The sequence below is a fragment of the Oncorhynchus gorbuscha genome, linkage group LG13, assembly GCF_021184085.1.
Source record: "Oncorhynchus gorbuscha isolate QuinsamMale2020 ecotype Even-year linkage group LG13, OgorEven_v1.0, whole genome shotgun sequence".
NCBI classification, from domain to species: Eukaryota; Metazoa; Chordata; class Actinopteri; order Salmoniformes; family Salmonidae; genus Oncorhynchus; species Oncorhynchus gorbuscha.
Genome location: NC_060185.1, coordinates 11,267,962 through 11,289,053, shown reverse-complemented (window position 1 = coordinate 11,289,053; position 21,092 = coordinate 11,267,962). Strand labels below are relative to the sequence as shown.

The 21,092-nt window shown below is 47.5% G+C and overlaps 1 protein-coding gene across 1 annotated transcript; it reads right to left on the bottom strand.

Annotated features, from left to right (window-relative positions):
• Positions 1-2,921: 2,921 nt before the first annotated feature.
• Positions 2,922-7,835, bottom strand: LOC123993873 (extracellular calcium-sensing receptor-like). The gene is made up of 12 exons (XM_046296331.1): positions 7,633-7,835; positions 7,175-7,448; positions 6,774-7,065; positions 6,323-6,565; positions 6,063-6,161; positions 5,589-5,904; positions 5,335-5,507; positions 4,949-5,179; positions 4,552-4,675; positions 4,264-4,457; positions 3,876-4,154; positions 2,922-3,771 (listed from the first exon to the last, which is right to left on the bottom strand). The coding sequence occupies exons 2-12, from the start codon at positions 7,402-7,404 to the stop codon at positions 3,343-3,345; spliced, it is 2,610 nt and encodes an 869-aa protein (XP_046152287.1). The 5' UTR covers positions 7,405-7,448; positions 7,633-7,835; the 3' UTR covers positions 2,922-3,342.
• Positions 7,836-21,092: the final 13,257 nt, after the last annotated feature.

The window sequence follows — 21,092 nt, the reverse complement described above, 5'->3', positions numbered from 1 at the left end:
ATGAGTCTGGTTATCGTCCCTTTTTAAAGTTCTAAATCGTTGGCGGTAAGCCTCAGGGACCAATTCATAAATCTGTAACACAGCTGTTTTAACTTTATCATAACTGGCACTGTCGTGTACACTAAGAGCTGAATATGCTTCCTGCGCTTTACCAGTCAGCACACACTGCAACATTAAAGTGCGGTCAGAATCAGGCCAACTCCTAGCGTCAGCAACCCGCTCAAACAACGAAAAGAATGTCTCGGGGTCCCTTTCATTAAACCGAGGCAATAACCGCAAGTTCCCAACAATATCAAATGTCTCTGGGGCACGACCAAAAGCGGAACTACCCCTAGGTAAATCTGGGTCACCTTCCCAAAACAAACTCTCCCCTGAGATCTTTCCTTCCCTAACCAACTCTATACGTTCTTGTTGCAACTTGATTTTAGCACGCTCCATATCTTGTTTAAATGCCAATTCCTTTTCATATTTCACACGATCATGCTCTAGCTTCTCACGATCATGCTGCCGATCATGCTCTAGCTTCTCACAATCATGCTCTAGCTGTAACAAAAGCAGTTCTTTCTGCTGTTCAAAAGAAGGCTACTAGGACTAACCGATGGAATGGCCATTGTAACGTTATGGGGAGACAACAAATCCTCAGCAGAGGCTGGCCCGGTGGTAACTTCAAGAATACCACTCTCCATCAGATTGGCTTTCAATATCAACCTAATAGAATTCTTTAGACGTTTATCACTAATCTCAACCTTGTAGTGTTCCGCGACCTTCAACAGCTGTTCTTTAGTACCTAAATCTAACAATTCCTCTGATGGAGAGCGAATGAACTTATCTACATAAGACGCCATAATCACACAAAAAAAAATTCTCGCTCTTCCCTTCTGCTGAGCACACCAGAACACAACCCGAGAATTGACAATCACCCTGAGCACCACAGAAGAGAGATGAGATATGGAGCTTCCCCAAAACCTACAATAACTCAACCCTAGTCTTCGTGCAGATTTGCGGTGGGAATTTACGCACTGTAGCCCGCTGGCAAGGAAATAGAACTCCCCAGCATGCTGGCAAATTCCACCAAGCCACGGATGTGCCCCCGAGACAACTGCTCAGTCCACAGACACCACACAAAAATAACAAACATTAACCATGCCCAACATATTCCAAAAAATGAAACACGTCGCTAAACCTATCAGGGGAAAAAGGCTATAGCTCCGGGTAGCAAGTTACACTACCCTACCCAAATCTCCCACCGAGGTACACAGCAGATTACTCACTTCAGACTGATGTCCCAACAGAAAGTAGAACAAGAGTTCAGGCTAGGCAGGGCCTGGAAACTAACCATTATACTCTCTCCAACGCAGCACACAAACCAAACAACAAAGGCAACCAATACTGGGCCGATCACACTCAAACACCATATTCAAACTAAACACGTACCTCCACGGTCTCCCAAACCAATAGTTCAAAGATCCCAGATGAGCCCCCACTTGTCACGAACCGGCTCAAAGCCCGTAACAAAGGGAGACAACGTGGAGATAAGGAGTAACAAAAGATATATTTATTAACTAAAGCAACTAAGGAAAATATCCAATGGTGTGTGTAATCAGTAGTCCGTAGTGTAAGTGAGTGTTTTGCATGCATGAATGTGATAATGCAGGGTGTTGAAAGGTGCCAAAGCACACAAACAAAAGCCCACCAAGAACCACACCACAATCTACAACAGGTGTCTGCATGGAGAGAGTCTCCTCCATGAATGTTGAAGAGGTCTATTTATCCTGGGAGACACCTGGCCCAGGTGTTTCCCATGTAGCTGACGACCCTCTCAACTCCGCCCACTGGCATCCTAATAAGGAAACAAGAACAAAGACAGAATACGGCAGACAGAGTGGGAGGGTCGTCACACCCATATTGTTATTTATTTGATTTATTTTGCTCCTTTACACCCTAGTATTGCGACTTGCTCACGCATCTTCTGCACATCTATCACTCCAATGTTTAATTGCAATATTGTAATTATTTCGCCAATATCCTATTTATTGCCTTACCTCCCTTATCCTACCTCATTTGCACACATTGCATTTAGATTTTTGATATTGTATTGCTGACTGTATGTTTGTTTTTTCCGTGTGTAACTCTGTGTTGTTGTTTGTATCGCACTGCTTTTATTTATTTTGACCAGGTCGCATTTGTGAATGAGAACTTGTTCTCAACTAGCCTAACTGGACTAATAAAGTTTTCGGGATGTCACATGGTCTCATGGTCTGACAAACACCACTCTAGCTCTGCCACCTTTCACCGCAGATGCGGAAGTGTGACACTGGCAGATGTGATGGACACGCATCCAAATGCCATTCCAGCATTGCAACTGTAGATCACTTGGGATGTAATAATCATTCCAGCTGCTGATTCACTGACCTTTGCCAATGCCTTGTTCAGGTTTCTTGATGACAATAAACTGCATCGGTCTGTCCTGACAAAACTTCAAGAACACACTCCGTATTAGGTCTAAATTAAATGTGTTTGACATTCCCTGCAAATATGTGCCTCCAAAGCAGTTCATGTTCTTCCACAAAATGTAGAATATATGGTGTCACAAATACATACATGGGTTTCCAAAGCCCTCCTGCAACTCTGGAAATATGAGAACATACAGTGTATTCGGAAAGTTCATTTTGTTATACGATGTGGGACACACACTCATACACACACACACACACACACACACACACACACACACACACACACACACACACACACACACACACACACACACACACACACACACACACACACACACACACACACACACTGACTGGGTGACGAAGGAATCATGTGTAGGGGGTCTGTAGGTTCTGTCAGACAGACTCAACACTAACTCTTCCAGCATGAGTAGACACTACGTCATCTTTATTGGTATTGTTCATATAGACGTATTTCATTCTGACACATTATAAGAACACATTCTAATATTAACAAAGTAATATAGTGAAGTTAGAGCAGGAAATTAATGTTTCCAAACAGAATGGACATTCCCCTGTTGAAATGAATGTCAACAAGCCCTAAATAACGATGTGAGTATGTTTAAGTTAATATTTGGACATCATGTATTTCTTGGTGGTTTCTAATTGGACATCATGTGTTTCTTGGTGGATTCTAATTGGACATCATGTGTTTCTTGGTGGATTCTAATTGGACATCATGTGTTTCTTGGTGGTTTCTAAATGGACATCATGTGTTTCTTGGTGGTTTCTAATTGGACATCATGTGTTTCTTGGTGGTTTCTAATTGGACATCATGTGTTTCTTGGTGGTTCCTAATTGGACATCATGTGTTTCTTGGTGGTTTCTATTTGGACATTATGTGTCTCTTGGTGTTTTTCTCTGGTCTCAGAAGGATAATGTAACACTTTGGAGCAAACAGACAGAACAGCAGCCCAAAGCTGGAGGCCAGGATGGCAAAGATCTCTACAGCTACTGTGTACTTCCCAGGAGAGCTGACGTAGGCAGGGACGAAGGAGATCCACACGGCACAGAAGATCAGCATGCTGAAGGTGATGAACTTGGCCTCGTTGAAGTTGTCTGGGAGTTTCCTGGCCAGGAAGGCTAAGAGGAGACAGAGGGAGGCCAGCAGGCCAATGTAGCCCAGCACCAGAGAGAAGCCGATCACAGAGCCCACCTCACACTCCAGGACGACCCTTGGCCCCCGACCCTCTCTGCCCCTCCTCTCAACAGGTCGGGGTGGAGCTAAGGCCAGCCACAGCACACAGATCAGCACCTTTGTAAGGGAACAGAGGTGGATGGATCTTGAAATCAAATAACATTGTCAATGAAGGAAACAACTCCCATTCCCATTAAGTACAGTAAAAACTATATGTTAACCTGGATGAGTGTGCAGAATGAGATACCCATCCTCTGCTGGGTGGGGCTGAAGTATCTCATCAGGTTCTCTCCAGGCAGAGTGGCCCTGAAGGCCACCAGCACCACCACAGTCCTGCTGAGCAGACAGGATATGCAGAACACAAAGCTTATACCAAACAGGGTGTGTCTCAGCATGCACGTCCACGGGTTCGGCTGGCCAATGAAAACCAGAGCACACAGGAAGCAGAGCTTGAGCGACAGAAGGAGCAGGAAGCTGAGCTCAGAGTTGTTGGCTTTCACCTGGAACGAGACAGAGAAAGATAAATTAGACTGAGTGATGTCAGAAATCATATGACACAATTTCATCTCTGTCCAGTACCTCTATATATGATCATGTGATTCAACTCACCAGGGCTGTGTGACGGTGGTAGAGGAAGGTGGCCAGGGCACCGGCTGTGAGTGTTGCCCCGGAAACTGAGATGACAGACAGGATGATGCCCATGGTGTCGCTGTAGGAGAGGAAGTCCACCAGCTGGGGGATGCAGGCCGTACGATCAGGGTTGGACCAGAACCGCTCTGGACACCTAATACACTCAACTGACCCTGATAGAGAAGGAAGAAGAATGAGGAGCCCAAGTCAGGACCAATCAGGATTGAGGAAAAATATTAATTGGAATCAGAACCGTTGATAGTCTACCTGTTGTGTTGCTGATCTCTCCCTCAGCACAGGACAGACAGTCAAAGCAGCACACAGGCCTCCCCTTCTGTACCGCATGCCTGGTACCAGGGGGACAGTCAGCACTGCATACAGACACAGGGACCTACCAGAGGGGGGAGAGGAAGAAGCTATCATCATCATCATTAGCATTGCTATTATCATAATTATTTCACAGACAGGCAGGAATATGAACACACAAATATCTCACATTCTGCATCATGCTCCCCCTGAGTGGCTCAGCATTCTAAGGCACTACATATCAGTGCAAGAGGCATCACTACAGTCCCTGGTTCGAATCCAAGCTGTATCAAATTTGGCCGTGATTCACACAAACACTCCACTCTGCCTCAATGACACTAAACTGAACAGTTCTCACCTCATCTCCGCTGCCCCCACCCCACACCACTTTATCCATGTCGATGTGAAACTGGTCGTCCGATCCCTCAGAGGACAGAAAATGTCCGACCTGGACAAACTCTGCCGTCCCCTCGGGGGTCACATGCCAGTTGATGATGTCATAAGAGGCAGGCGGATCACCATTCATGTCGAAGTGGAAAGATTCCCCCACAGGAGTACTGAAGTTCACTCCCCTCAGATAACGAACAATCTCAAAGAGAAAAGGGCATTGGAACAGGATTAAGAGTTAGAACCAGTTGTGGCTTTTGTTCTTCTGTATTCAAACCTTACAAAGTGTTTTCACTGTATCTTGACTGGAAACATTAGTGTTCTTAACTTGAAAACAGATCAACATGTTATTCTCACCTGGCTGGGCTGAAGCTTCCTGATATCAGGGCACTGTCCACCATTAAAGACTCCGTCCCCTGGTCGACAGGCCATCATATCCTGTATGGCGTAGGCGATGGCGTACACAGCCTTGTACACATTATAGCTGGCTCTCAGCTGAGACACGTCAGCATACTGGCTCTCCCCCTCACCTAGGATTGACACTTCATTTTACTGAGATAACATTGGCAATTTGGACAAAAACAGAGATGTAGGTGTAAAGTCTCCCTCACGTATGACCTCTGACCCCGTACACTGTCGCCGGGATGGCAGTGTCACGCTGAGGTCAACTCCCAGAGAACACACAAACATCTCTTCCCACAAATCTTTCAGGAATGGGTCAGACTTTTGGTAGTCCCCGTCTGGATGGAGGCGTGTTAGGAAAGGCCCCAGGCCGGGAATGTCAGCTTTCTTCAGGGCAAAACCGATTGTCCCGGCAAGAGAGGGCATGTTTTTCGGGGAGGCGATAGTAGAGTAGGTGACCCAGGACTCTGAGGCAATCCACTGCTTATCTGTAATGTTCTGACGGACAACCTCTTCCATCAGGGCCTGGAGAATGAAATCGTTAAAAAGATCAAGATAGTCAAGATGAAATGCATGATTATCAATTTGGAAATTATTGTGTCTATAAAGTGAATCAAGACACAAGGACACTGCTACAGCTGTGTTGAAAATCATTAACAATACTCTGACTGGTAACTGCTCACCCCTGAATGACCCGTGAATCCTACAAATGCCACCACCACTCTGGCAGTAGATCCTCTGATGGTGTCTGCAATGTGCCTGATCTGTCTCTTAGATGGTAACTTGGGGATGACCATCAGTGAGAGAAAGGGAAGAGAGTCAGAGAAAATCAGAGAGAGTGTTTCTATTAGATTAGAAGAGAGGGGGTGTCAGAGTGAAAGAGAGAGAGAAAAATTGAGTAAAAGAGAGAGTTTATTGTCAGATCATCAGAGTGAGGTCATACCTTGGGGAGGACCTCGGAGTAAGCGACACACACCCCAGAACCCTGGAGCTCTTGGAGAAGCAGCTGAACCCCAAACTTGCCATAATCATCATCCTCTGACACTAGCCCTACCCACACCCATCTCAGCAGACGCAGAAGCTTGGCCATGCCACGAGCCTGGAAGGCATCGCTGGGAACAGTACGGAAGAATGAGGGGTACTTCCAGTTGTCACTCAAACACGCACAGGTGGCAAAGTAACTCACCTGGGAGAGAAAAGAGTGAGAGAGAGAGGGCATGAAAGAGACAATGAGAGACAGAGAGAGAGTGAGAGTCATGGATAATTATAATTTGTAAGGTGCAGAGGGAGAAGGAAATTAAACGTTAGAGAGAGCGAAATCTAGATAGAGATGGAAATGCAATGTGAAAAGAGTCATCATCTCATCCCAACCTGTAATCCAACCCCTGCCTCACCATGGGTAAATCAAACGGTCCGAGGGTCTGTGCCACCACCATGGAAGCTGAGGAGTGGGCATCCCCGATGATGACGGGAACCTCAGGGGTAGTGCCACAATCTGTTTCCACTACGGAGGTCTCCTTGCCGGTCACCATGGCTAGGGCTGCCCCCAGGGTGATGCCCTCTGTCCGGCATGTGTCAGAAGCCAGGAACCCCAGGGTGAGGTTAGGCAGGAGGGCTGGGTCACGATTAATCTCCTCCACAGCAAAGATCATAGTCTGGAGCCAGCGGTAAGCACGCTGTTTAAAACTGACAGACGGAAGAAAGGAAGAAACGGAGAGATATGAGGTAGCTGAATACACAATACCTTCAAGGGAAAACACAATGACAAAAAGCTGTTATCACACAAGCTGCATACATTGTACAGGTAGAATTTTCCTTAATGCTCCTGAACTCCTGCTCTGGTAGAGGGGCTTCCACATGGATGGGAAACAGGCCCCCAATGACCACGTCTCCTGCCCGATAAACACTGCCTGAGACGGGCTTAGCTATTAGCCGACAAGCCCCCTCTCCACCTCCATCCAGACCCCAGACAGACCCAGGGACATGGAGACAGTAGAGCAGCCACAGCCAGCCCCAGAGGCTCATCACCTGGAGAGAGACAAGGCTAAGGACTGGGAGAGTTCCGTCACCTGTTGGAGAGAGACCAAACCAAGACCTTGTAGACAGAACACTCTGTAGACATAAAGACATGATCGAAAAGTGCTTTCAATTAAGATATACACCATACAACACAGACACCTGTTGTTTCAGAGTAACCAGACATGTGAAACAACAGTGATAGACCCACAACACCTTGTTCTACCTCTGCCCTACCTGGCAACAGAAAACCTTATCCTGGTGAGACAGACAGATAGACAGACAAACAGACAGACAGAAAGAGAGGGAGAGGGAGAGAGAGAGGATGAGTGTCTGTCAGTCTGGTATCTCCTGCAGAGAGTGTGAGAGTGTAAGAGGTAGAGGAAGAGGAGAGAAGGGGAGCTGCTGATATAGGGAGAAATGAGCCCCCGGCTAAAAAACAAGTACACGGCCACCAGGGGGTGCTTGTAGGGAGGGAGGGGCAGGAGGGGGTTAATTGGGACTTGTTATTGGAGGATAACTTGGGGATCATGTAATTGGGGGTAATTGCAGGAAGCATTTGAGTGTTATGTTTTTGAAGGTAATGTGTAGTACAGGAGTACAGTATCTGTTCTTCAACATCATCAGATGGATCCATTCAGACAGATATTACATCATACTGTACAATAAATTATTTTATTAAGTAAAAAGTTAAATTCTGACTAAATGGATCAGAGATGCATGGAGAGAAAGAGAGAGAGAGGGAGAGAGACCACTTCTGGGAAAATTGGAACACACTAAATGAACAACAACAGAGTTATCTATCCAAAATGGAGATGTATGGATAAACCAGCTAAGGTGCATCCTGTTTCCATTGATCATCTTTGAGATGTGCCTACATTTTGATTGCAGTTCACTTGTGGTAAAATCAATAAATGTAATGTGAATTGGAAAAGCACACACCTGTCTATATAAGGTCCCACAGTTGACAGTATATGTCAGAGCAAAAACCAAACCATGAGGTCAAAGGAATTGTCTGTCAAGCTCCGAGACAGGATTGTGTCGAGGCACAGATCTGGGAAAGGGTACCAAAACATTTATGCAGCATTAATGTTCCCCAGGAACACAGTGGCCTCCATCATCCATAAATGAAAGAAGTTTGGAACCGTCAAGACTCTTGCCAAACTGAGAAATCGGGGGAGAAGGGCCTTGGTCAGGGAGGTGATCAAGAACCCAATGGTCACTCTGACAGAATTCTGGAGTTCCTCTGTGGTGATGGGAGAACCTTCAAAAAGGACAACCATCTCTGCAGCACCGCCAATCAGGCCTTTATGGTAGAGTGGCCAGATGGAAGCCACTCCTAAGTAAAAGGCTACACAACCGCACCGCATGGAGTTTGCCAAAAGGCATCTAAAGGACTCTCAGACCATGAGAAGCAAGATTATCTGGTCTGATGAAATCAAGATTGAACTATTTAGGGTGAATGCCAAGTGTCACGTCTGGAGGAAACCTGGCACCATCCGTAGGGTGAAGAATGGTGTTGGCAGCATCGTGCTGTGGAGTTGTTTTTCAGCGGCAGGGACTGGGAGACTAGTCAGGATCGAGTGAAAGATGAATGGAGCAAAGTACAGAGAGATCCTTAATGAAAACCTGCTCCAGACCGCTCAGGACCTCAGACTGGGGCAAAGGTTTACCATCTAACAGGACAACAACCCTAAGAACACAGCCAAGACCACGCAGGAGTGGCTTGGGCCCAAGTGTCTGAATGTCCTCTAGTGGCCTAGCCAGACCCTGGACTTGAACCCGATCGAACATCTCCTGAGAGACCTGAAAAAAGCTGTGCAGCGACCTTCCCCATCCAGCCTGTCTGAGCTTGAGGGGATCTGCAGAGAAGAATGGGAGAAACTCCCCAAATATAGGTGTGACACGTTTGTAGCATCATACCCAAGAAGACTCCAGGCTGTAATCACTGACAAAGGTGCTTCAACAGAGTACGGAGTTAAAGGGTCTTAAGGGTCTGATTGCTTATGTAAATGTGATATTGCCAGGGATTTTTTAAATGAATTTGCAAAAATTTCGAAGAACCTGTTTTGCTTTGTCATTTTGGGTATTTTGTGTAGACTGATTAGGGGGGGAAACTATTTCAGAATAAGGTTGTATTGTAACAAAATTCAAAGGGTCTGAATAATTTTAGAATGCACCGTATATCAACGAATTGGCAAGGGCACTAGAACAGTCTGCAGCATCCGGACTCACCCTACTACCATTAGCTCTGACAAATTGAAAACTCTAGTCATTGGCGACTCCACTACCCGCAGTATTAGACTTAAAACGAATCATCCAGCGATCATACACTGTTTACCAAGGGGCAGGGCTACCGACGTTAAGGCTAATCTGAAGATGGTGCTGGCTAAAGCTAAAACTGGCGAGTGTAGAGAGTATAGAGATATTGTTATCCACGTCGGCACCAACGATGTTAGGATGAAACAGTCAGAGATCACCAAGCTAATAGCTTCTGCGTGTAAATCAGCTAGAAAGATGTGTCGGCATCGAGTAATTGTCTCTGGCCCCCTCCCAGTTAGGGGGAGTGATGAGCTCTACAGCAGAGTCTCACAACTCAATCTCTGGTTGAAAACTGTTTTCTGCCCCTCCCAAAAGATAGAATTTGTAGATAATTGGCCCTCTTTCTGGGACTCACCCACAAACAGGACCAAGCCTGACCTGCTGAGGAGTGACGGACTCCATCCTAGCTGGAGGGGTGCTCTCATCTTATCTACCAACATAGACAGGGCTCTTACTCCTCTAGCTCCACAATGAAATAGGGTGCAGGCCAGGCAGCAGGCTGTTAGCCAGCCTGCCAGCATAATGGAGTCTGCAACTAGCACAGTCAGTGTAGTCAGCTCAGCTATCACCATTGAGACCGTGTCTGTGCCTCGACCTAGGTTGGGCAAAACTAAACATGGCGGTGTTCGCCTCAGCAATCTCACTAGGATAAAGACCACCTCCATTCCTGTCATTATTGAAAGAGATCATGATACCTCACATCTCAAAATAGGGCTACTTAATGTTAGATCCCTTATTTCAAAGGCAATTATAGTCAATGAACTAATCACTGATCATAATCTTGATGTGATTGGCCTGACTGAAACATGGTTTAAGCCTGATGAACTTACTATGTTAAATGAGGCCTCACCTCCTGGCTACACTAGTGACCATATCCCCCGTGCATCCCGCAAAGGCGGAGGTGTTGCTAACATTTACGATAGCAAATTTCAATTTACAAGAAAAAAATGACGTTTTCGTCTTTTGAGCTTCTAGTCATGAAATCTATGCAGCCTACTTAATCACTTTTTATAGCTATTGTTTACAGGCCTCCTGGGCCATATATAGCGTTCCTCACTGAGTTCCCTGAATTCCTATCGGACCTTGTAGTCATAGCAGATAATATTCTAATCTTTGGTGACTTTAATATTCACGTGGAAAAGTCCACAGACCCACTCCAAAAGGCTTTCGGAGCCATCATCGACTCGAGTGGGTTTTGTCCAACATGTCTCTGGACCCACTCACTGTCACAGTCATACGCTGGACCTAGTTTTGTCCCATGGAATAAATGTTGTGGATCTTAATGTTTTTCCTCATAATCCTGGACTATCGGACCACCATTTTATTATGTTTGCAATTGCAAAAAATAATCTGCTCAGACCCCAACCAAGGAACATCAAAAGTCGTGCTATAAATTCACAGACAACACAAAGATTCCTTGATGTCCTTCCAGATTTCCTCTGTCTACCCAAGGACACCAGAGGACAAAAATCAGTTAACCACCTAACTGAGGAACTCAAATTAAACTTGCGCAATACCCTAGATGCAGTTGCACCCCTAAAAACATTTCTCATAAGAAACTAGCTCCCTGGTACACAGAAAATACCCGAGCTCTGAAGCAAGCTTCCAGAAAATTGGAACGGAAATGGCGCCACACCAAACTGGAAGTCTTCCGACTAGCTTGGAAAGACAGTACCGTGCAGTACCGAAGAGCCCTTACTGCTGCTCGATCATCCTATTTTTCTAACTTAATTGAGGAAAATAAGAACAATCCGAAATTCCTTTTTGATACTGTCGCAAAGCTAACTAAAAAGCAGCATTCCCCAAGAGAGGATGACTTTCACTTTAGCAGTGATAAATTCATGAATTTCTTTGAGGAAAAGTTTATGATGATTAGAAAGCAAATTACGGACTCCTCTTTAAATCTGCGTATTCCTTCAAAGCTCAGTTGTCCTGAGTCTGCACAACTCTCCCAGGACCTAGGATCAAGAGAGATGCTCAAGTGTTTTAGTACTATATCTCTTGACACAATGATGAAAATAATCATGGCCTCTAAACCTTCAAACTGCATACTGGACCCTATTCCAACTAAACTACTGAAAGAGCTGCTTCCTGTGCTTGGCCCTCCTATGTTGAACATAATAAATGGCTCTCTATCCACCGGATGTATACCAAACTCACTAAAAGTGGCAGTAATAAAGACTCTCTTGAAAAAGCCAAACTTTGACCCAGAAAATATAAAAAACTATCGGCCTATATCGAATCTTCCATTCCTCTCAAAATTTTTAGAAAAGGCTGTTGCGCAGCAACTTACTGAAGACAAACAATGTATACGAAATGCTTCAGTCTGGTTTTAGACCCCATCATAGCACTGAGACGGCACTTGTGAAGGTGGTAAATGACATTTTAATGGCATCGGACCGAGGCTCTGCATCGGTCCTCGTGCTCCTAGACCTCGTGCTGCTTTTGATACCATCGATCACCACATTCTTTTGGAGAGATTGGAAACCCAAATTGGTCTACAAGGACAAGTTCTGGCCTGGTTTAGATCTTATCTGTCGGAAAGATATCAGTTTGTCTCTGTTAATGGTTTGTCCTCTAACAAATCAACTATAAATTTCGGTGTTCCTCAAGGTTCCGTTTTAGGACCACTATTGTTTTCACTATATATTTTACCTCTTGGGGATGTTATTCGAAAACATAATGTTAACTTTCACTGCTATGCGGATGACACACAGCTGTACATTTCAATGAAACATGGTGAAGACCCAAAATTGCCCTTGCTAGAAGCATGTGTTTCAAACATTACATTTACATTTAAGTCATTTAGCAGACGCTCTTATCCAGAGCGACTTACAAATTGGTGCATTCACCTTATGACATCCAGTGGAACAGTCACTTTACAATAGTGCATCTAAATCTTAAAGGGGGGGAGAGGGAATACTTATCCTATCCTAGGTATTCCTTAAAGAGGTGGGGTTTCAGGTGTCTCCGGAAGGTGGTGATTGACTCCGACTTCGTGAGGGAGTTTGTTCCACCATTGGGGGGCCAGAGCAGCGAACAGTTTTGACTGGGCTGAGCGGGAACTGTACTTCCTCAGTGGTAGGGAGGCGAGCAGGCCAGAGGTGGATGAACGCAGTGCCCTTGTTTGGGTGTAGGGCCTGATCAGAGCCTGGAGGTACTGAGGTGCCATTCCCCTCACAGCTCCGTAGGCAAGCACCATGGTCTTGTAGCGGATGCGAGCTTCAACTGGAAGCCATTGGAGAGAACGGAGGAGCGGGGTGACGTGAGAGAACTTGGGAAGGTTGAACACCAGACGGGCTGCGGCGTTCTGGATGAGTTGAAGGGGTTTAATGGCACAGGCAGGGAGCCCAGCCAACAGCGAGTTGCAGTAATCCAGACGGGAGATGACAAGTGCCTGGATTAGGACCTGCGCCGCTTCCTGTGTGAGGCAGGGTCGTACTCTGCGGATGTTGTAGAGCATGAACCTACAGGAACGGGCCACCGCCTTGATGTTGGTTGAGAACGACAGGGTGTTGTCCAGGATCACACCAAGGTTCTTAGCGCTCTGGGAGGAGGACACAATGGAGTTGTCAACCGTGATGGTGAGATCATGGAACGGGCAGTCCTTCCCCGGGATGAAGAGCAGCTCCGTCTTGCCGAGGTTCAGCTTGAGGTGGTGATCCGTCAAACACACTGATATGTCTGCCAGACATGCAGAGATGCGATTCGCCACCTGGTCATCAGAACGGGGAAAGGAGAAGATGAGTTGTGTGTCGTCTGCATAGCAATGATAGGAGAGACCATGTGAGGTTATGACAGAGCCAAGTGACTTGGTGTATAGGGAGAATAGGAGAGGGCCTAGAACAGAGCCCTGGGGGACACCAGTGGTGAGAGCGCGTGGTGAGGAGACAGATTCTCGCCACGCCACCTGGTAGGAGCGACCTGTCAGGTAGGACGCAATCCAAGCGTGGGCCGCGCCGGAGATGCCCAACTCGGAGAGGGTGGAGAGGAGGATCTGATGGTTCACAGTATCGAAAGCAGCCGATAGATCTAGAAGGATGAGAGCAGAGGAGAGAGAGTTAGCTTTAGCAGTGTGGAGCGCCTCCGTGATACAGAGGAGAGCAGTCTCAGTTGAATGACTAGTCTTGAAACCTGACTGATTTGGATCAAGAAGGTCATTCAGAGAGAGATAGCGGGAGAGCAGGCCAAGGACGGCACGTTCAAGAGTTTTGGAGAGAAAAGAAAGAAGGGATACTGGTCTGTAATTGTTGACATCGGAGGGATCGAGTGTAGGTTTTTTCAGAAGGGGTGCAACTCTCGCTCTCTTGAAGACGGAAGGGACGTAGCCAGCGGTCAGTGATGAGTGAGGTGAGGTAAGGGAGAAGGTCTCTGGAAATGGTCTGGAGAAGAGGGGAGGGGATAGGGTCAAGCGGGCAGGTTGTTGGGCGGCCGGCCGTCACAAGACGCGAGATTTCATCTGGAGAGAGAGGGGAGAAAGAGGTCAGAGCACAGGGTAGGGCAGTGTGAGCAGAACCAGCGGTGTCGTTTGACTTAGCAAACGAGGATCGGATGTCGTCGACCTTCTTTTCAAAATGGTTGACGAAGTCGTCTGCAGAGAGGGAGGGGGGGGGAGGAGGATTCAGGAGGGAGGAGAAGGTGGCAAAGAGCTTCCTAGGGTTAGAGGCAGATGCTTGGAATTTAGCGTGGTAGAAAGTGGCTTTAGCAGCAGAGACAGAGGAGGAAAATGTAGAGAGGAGGGAGTGAAAGGATGCCAGGTCCGCAGGGAGGCGAGTTTTCCTCCATTTCCGCTCGGCTGCCCGGAGCCCTGTTCTGTGAGCTCGCAATGAGTCGTCGAGCCACGGAGCAGGAGGGGAGGACCGAGCCGGCCTGGAGGATAGGGGACATAGAGAGTCAAAGGATGCAGAGAGGGAGGAGAGGAGGGTTGAGGAGGCAGAATCAGGAGATAGGTTGGAGAAGGTTTGAGCGGAGGGAAGAGATGATAGGATGGAAGAGGAGAGAGTAGCGGGGGAGAGAGAGTGAAGGTTGGGACGGCGCGATACCATCCGAGTAGGGGCAGTGTGGGAGGTGTTGGATGAGAGCGAGAGGGAAAAGGATACAAGGTAGTGGTCGGAGACTTGGAGGGGAGTTGCAATGAGGTTAGTGGAAGAACAGCATCTAGTAAAGATGAGGTCGAGCGTATTGCCTGCCTTGTGAGTAGGGGGTGAAGGTGAGAGGGTGAGGTCAAAAGAGGAGAGGAGTGGAAAGAAGGAGGCAGAGAGGAATGAGTCAAAGGTAGACGTGGGGAGGTTAAAGTCGCCCAGAACTGTGAGAGGTGAGCCGTCCTCAGGAAAGGAGCTTATCAAGGCATCAAGCTCATTGATGAACTCTCCGAGGGAACCTGGAGGGCGATAAATGATAAGGATGTTAAGCTTGAAAGGGCTGGTAACTGTGACAGCATGGAATTCAAAGGAGGCGATAGACAGATGGGTAAGGGGAGAAAGAGAGAATGACCACTTGGGAGAGATGAGGATCCCGGTGCCACCACCCCGCTGACCAGAAGCTCTCGGGGTGTGCGAGAACACGTGGGCGGACGAAGAGAGAGCAGTAGGAGTAGCAGTGTTGTCTGTTTTGATCCATGTTTCCGTTAGTGCCAAGAAGTCGAGGGACTGGAGGGAGGCATAGGCTGAGATGAACTCTGCCTTGTTGACCGCAGATCGGCAGTTCCAGAGGCTACCGGAGACCTGGAACTCCACGTGGGTCGTGCGCGCTGGGACCACCAGATTAGGGTGGCCGCGGCCACGCGGTGTGGAGCGTTTGTATGGTCTGTGCAGAGAGGAGAGAACAGGGATAAACAGACACATAGTTGACAGGCTACAGAAGAGGCTACGCTAATGCAAAGGAGATTGGAATGACAAGTGGACTACACGTCTCGAATGTTCAGAAAGTTAAGCTACGTAGCAAGAATCTTATTGACTAAAATGATTAAAATGATACAGTACTGCTGAAGTAGGCTAGCTGGCAGTGGGTGCGTTGTTGACACTACACTAATCAAGTCGTTCCGTTGAGTGTAATAGTTTCTACAGTGCTGCTATTCGGGGGCTAGCTGGCTAGCTAGTAGTGTTGTTTACGTTACGTTGCGTTAAAAGAACGACAATAGCTGGCTAGCTAACCTAGAAAATCGCTCTAGACTACACAATTATCTTTGATACAAAGATGGCTATGTAGCTAGCTATGTAGCTAGCTACGATCAAACAAATCAAACCGTTGTACTGTAATGAAATGAAATGAAATGAAAATGTGATACTACCTGTGAATGCGACCGGGTTGTTGAGTTCTATTCAGAAGACGTTGGCTAGCGTTGGCTAGCTGTTGGCTAGCTAGCAGAGTCTCCTACGTTAAGGATGACAAATAGCTGGCTAGCTAACCTCGGTAAGTAAGATAATCACTCTAAGACTACACACAAACATGTAAGGAGCTTTCTACTTTTAAACTTGGACAAAACAGGGATGCTTGTTCTAGGTCCCAAGAAACAAAGAGATCTTCTGTTGAATCTGAGAAGTAATCTTAATGGTTGTACAGTCGTCTCAAATAAAACTATGAAGGACCTCAGCGTTACTCTGGACCCTGATCTCTCTTTTGAAGAACACATCAAGACCATTTCAAGGACAGCTTTTTTCCATATACGTAACATTGCAAAAATCAGAAACTTTCTGTCCAAAAAGGATGCAGAAAAATGAATCCATGCTTTTGTCACTTCTAGGTTAGACTACTGCAATGCTCTACTTTCCGGCTACCCGGATAAAGCACTAAATAAACTTCAGTTGGTGCTAAATACGGCTGACTAGAACCAAAGAATTTGATCATATTACTCCAGTGCTAGCCTCTCTACACTGGCTTCCTGTCAAAGCAAGGGCTGATTTCAAGGTTTTACTGCTAACCTACAAAGCATTACATGGGCTTGCTCCTACCTATCTCTCTGATTTGGTCCTGCCATACATACCTACACGTACGCCAAGGTCACAAGACGCAGGCCTCCTAATTGTCCCTAGAATTTCTAAGCAAACAGCTGGAGGCAGGGCTTTCTCCTATAGAGCTCCATTTTTATGGAACGGTCTGCCTACCCATGTCAGAGACGAAAACTCGGTATCAACCTTTAAGTCTTTACTGAAGACTCATCTCTTCAGTGGGTCAGATGATTGAGTCTGGCCCAGGAGTGGGAAGGTGAACGGAAAGGCTCTGGAGCAACGAACCGCCCTTGCTGTCTCTGCCTGGTCGGTTCCCCTCTTTCCACTGGGATTCTCTGCCTCTAACCCTATTACGGGGGGCTGAGTCACTGGCTTACTGGGGCTATCTCATGCCGTCCCTGGAAGGGGTGCGTCACCTGAGTGGGTTGATTCACTGATGTGGTCATCCTGTCTGGGTTGGCGCCCCCCCTTGGGTTGTGCCAAGGCGGAGATCTTTGTGGGCTATACTCAGCCTTGTCTCAGGATGGTAAGTTGGTGGTTGAAGATATCCCTCTAGTGGTGTGGGGGCTGTGCTTTGGCAAATTGGGTGGGGTTATATCCTTCCTGTTTGGCCCTGTCCGGGGGTGTCCTCGGATGGGGCCACAGTGTCTCCTGACCCCTCCTGTCTCAGCCTCCAATATTTATGCTGCAGTAGTTTATGTGTCGGGGGGGCTAGGGTCAGTTTGTTATATCTGGAGTACTTCTCCTGTCCTATTCGGTGTGAATCTAAGTGTGCATTCTCTAATTCTCTCCTTCTCTCTTTCTTGCTCTCTCTCTCTCTCGGAGGACCTGAGCCCTAGGACCATGCCCCAGGACTACCTGACATGATGACTCCTTGCGGTCCCCAGTCCACCTGGCCGTGCTGCTGCTCCAGTTTCAACTGACCTGAGCCCTAGGACCATGCCCCAGGTCTACCTGACATGATGACTCCTTGCTGTCCCCAGTCCATCTGACCGTGCTGCTGCTCCAGTTTCAACTGTTCTGCCTTATTATTATACGACCATGCTGGTCATTTATGAACATTTGAACATCTTGGCCATGTTCTGTTATAATCTCCACCCAGCACAGCCAGAAGAGGACTGGCCACCCCACATAGCCTGGTTCCTCTCTAGGTTTCTTTCTAGGTTTTGGCCTTTCTAGGGAGTTTTTCCTAGCCATCGTGCTTCTACACCTGCATTGCTTGCTGTTTGGGGTTTTAGGCTGGGTTTCTGTAGAGCACTTTGATATGTCAGCTGATGTACGAAGGGCTATATAAATACATTTGATTTGATTTGATTGACTAGAATCTGATGTCAAATGTCTACCGTTTGCTGATGATCTGGTGCTTCTGTCCCCAACCAAGAAGGGCCTACAGCTGCACCTAAATCTTCTGCAAATATTCTATGAGACCTGGGCCCTGACTGTAAATCTCAGTAAGACAAAAATAATGGTGTTCCAAAAAAGGTTAACTTTCCAGGACCACAAATACGAATTCCATCTAGACACCGTTGCCCCAGAGCACACAAAAAAACTATACATACCTTGGCCTAAACATCACTGTCACAGGTAACTTCCGCAAAGCTGTGAAGGCAAGAAGTACCTTCTAAACCATTAAAAGGAACATCAAATTCAACATACCACAGGATCTGGCAAAATAGACATGAATCAGTAATAGAACCCGCTGCCCTTTATGCAGAGCAGATTTAGGGTGGCCACAGGAACGTAGGCGGGAGAGGAGGTCTGTTCCCGGTCCCACTCGCTCGTCCACGATTCCCAACTCGCCTCCGAGGAATACCGGAAGTTCCCGAAGTCTACATTGCCGGGAGGATCCAAAGTCACCTGAGTTCCCTCGGGAATCGCAGAGGGCAGTCAACTCATCTCCTCTTGAGCCCATGCAACTTGGAAGGGCTAGATTGTCTCCTGTTGAACACTTGCGCAGACTGAGCACCAAGAGCTGTCTGTATTGTGGTACTACAGAACACTACATATCTATCTGTCTATTAAAAGACCAGGCTCATCAGTAGTTACGAGTATGCTGGTGAGCTGTACGGGAAGTATCCAATATCCCCTTACTCGTACCCCTCTTCATGCCATCCTGCTGTTGGGGGACCGCTCCAAATCTCTCTGGGTGCTCATTGACTCTGGGGCCGACGATAGTTTTATGGACTCTACCCTGGTGTCGGAGCTGGGTATCTCCACACAACCCCTTTTCATTCCCATGGATGTCACTGAAGCTGGATGGGTGCTCTATTGCCAGAGTTAACAGCAATATGGTTCCTATAAACCTGCGAGTGGCAGATAATTGGCAAAGAGTCTTTGCACTTCCTGCTCATTGAAATGCCTTATGTACTTATCTCCTGATCGACCTGCCCCTGAAAATCTTTCTGCAGGCTATGGAAAAGCCTCGGATCTCTCTGCCATTCCCGTGGAATTCCAAGACCTCCAGGAGGTTTTCAACAATGCTCTCGCTACATCTCTTCCTCCGCATCAACCCTACGACTGTGCAATTGACCTTTTCCCGGGCACAACACCACCTTGGGGACAAATTTGTTCCCTGTCAGGTCCGTAGACCAAGCAAGCGTGCGCTGCGATTAACTGGCGATGTCATTCCGACTGACCAACGCTGGTTAAGGATGTGCTTCATTACAAGTTGAACCGATTCGTGTTTGTCTACATCGACAACATCCGCATTTTTGCCTGGTCAGCACAAGAGCAAGTCCTCCATGTCCGACAGGTCCTCCAGTGAATTACATCACTCCACCATCTCCTTCCTAGGATACATCATCACTGCAGGAACTATTCAGATAAATTCTAACAAGGTGAGAGTGGTGGTGGATTGGCCTCTACTCAAATTCAGAGTGCTGCTGCAACGTTTTCTGGGGTTTGCTAATTTCCTTGGGCTTTGTCCGGTGTTACAGCACCCTGGCTTCCCCCCTCTCAGCACTCACCTCTCACAAGGTTCCTTTCACGTGTTCTCCAGCAGCTGTCCGGTGTTCTCTGACCTCAAGCATCAATTCACTACAGCTCCCATCATAATCCATTTGTACCCGTCCCATCAGTTTGTGTTGGAGGTCGATGCCTCAGACGTCAGAGTGGGGGAGATCCTGTCCCAGTGTTCTGCCCAAGACCAAAAACTGTCTCCCCTCGCCTTCCTTTCCCATTGTCAAAACCCAGCTGAGAGGAAGTATGAGGTGGGAAATCAACAGCTACTTGTGGTTAAGATGTTGTTGGAGAAGTGGAGGCACTGGTTAGATGAGGCGGAACATCCATTATTAGTGTGGACTGACCATAAAAATCCTGCAATATCTCTGCACCGCCAAGCGCCTCATCTTAAGGCAGGCTCGATGGGCCCTGTTATTCACTCATTTTAATTTCACTATATCTTAGTGCCCCAAGAATGTCAAATCTGATGTGCTCTCACGCCTGTATATCCCTGCTGTGGTTGTCCCGGACTTCCTGGAATGGGCACATTCCTCAAGACTCACCTGCCATCCTGGCTCCCGTTGGACGGCAACGTTTTTATTGGCTCACCATGGTACCTGATGTCTCGTACCTGATGTCTCCGAGTTCGTCGCCGCCTGCACTGTGTCCACAGAATAATACTCCGCAGCAAGCTCTCTCGGGCCTCCTTCAATCACTTCCTGTTCCTCACTGACCCGGTCTCATATATCCCTTGACTTAAATGGTCTCCCTCCATCAGATGGCAACACAGCAATCCTAACAATGGTAGATAGGTTTTTTCGAAGCCAACCATTTCATTCCCCTTTCCAAGTTACCCCCTACCAAGGAGACGGCCCAGCTCATGGTGCAGCACGTCTTCAGGGGTTAATATGGTCTCCGGTCGTGGTCCTCAGTTCTCGTCCCGGTTCTGGAAGGCGTTCTGTACGCTCATTGGGTCGTCGGCCAGCCTGTCCTCTGACTTTCATCCTCAATCTAACGTCCAGTCAGACCGAGCCAATCAGGACCTGGAGACGGCTCTTCATTGCCTCGTCACCGCCAACCCCACCACCTGGAGCCAGAAACTTGTGTTAGTGGAATACACCTGCAACACCCTTCACTGGTCTCTCGCCCTTTGAGTGTTCCCTGGGCTATCAGACCACGCTCTCCCTGAGCAAGAGGAAGAATTCAGCAGACCCTCTGTCCAAATGTTTGTCCACTGCTGTCGCCGTACTTGGAAGGGAGCCCGGATCCCTCTTCTCAAGACCACCTCCAGATGTTTGCAAAAGGAGGACCACCAACGGACCCCGGCTCCCCGCTATAATCTAGGACAGAAGGTATGGCTTTCCTCTCCTCTGCCCCTCCGGGTGGAGTCCCGTAGACTTTCCTCCTGTTTTGTCGGCCCTTTCCCCATCTCTAAAATCCTAAAGTCCTTAGCCCCTCTGCTGTTTATCTTCTATTGCCCCGAATACA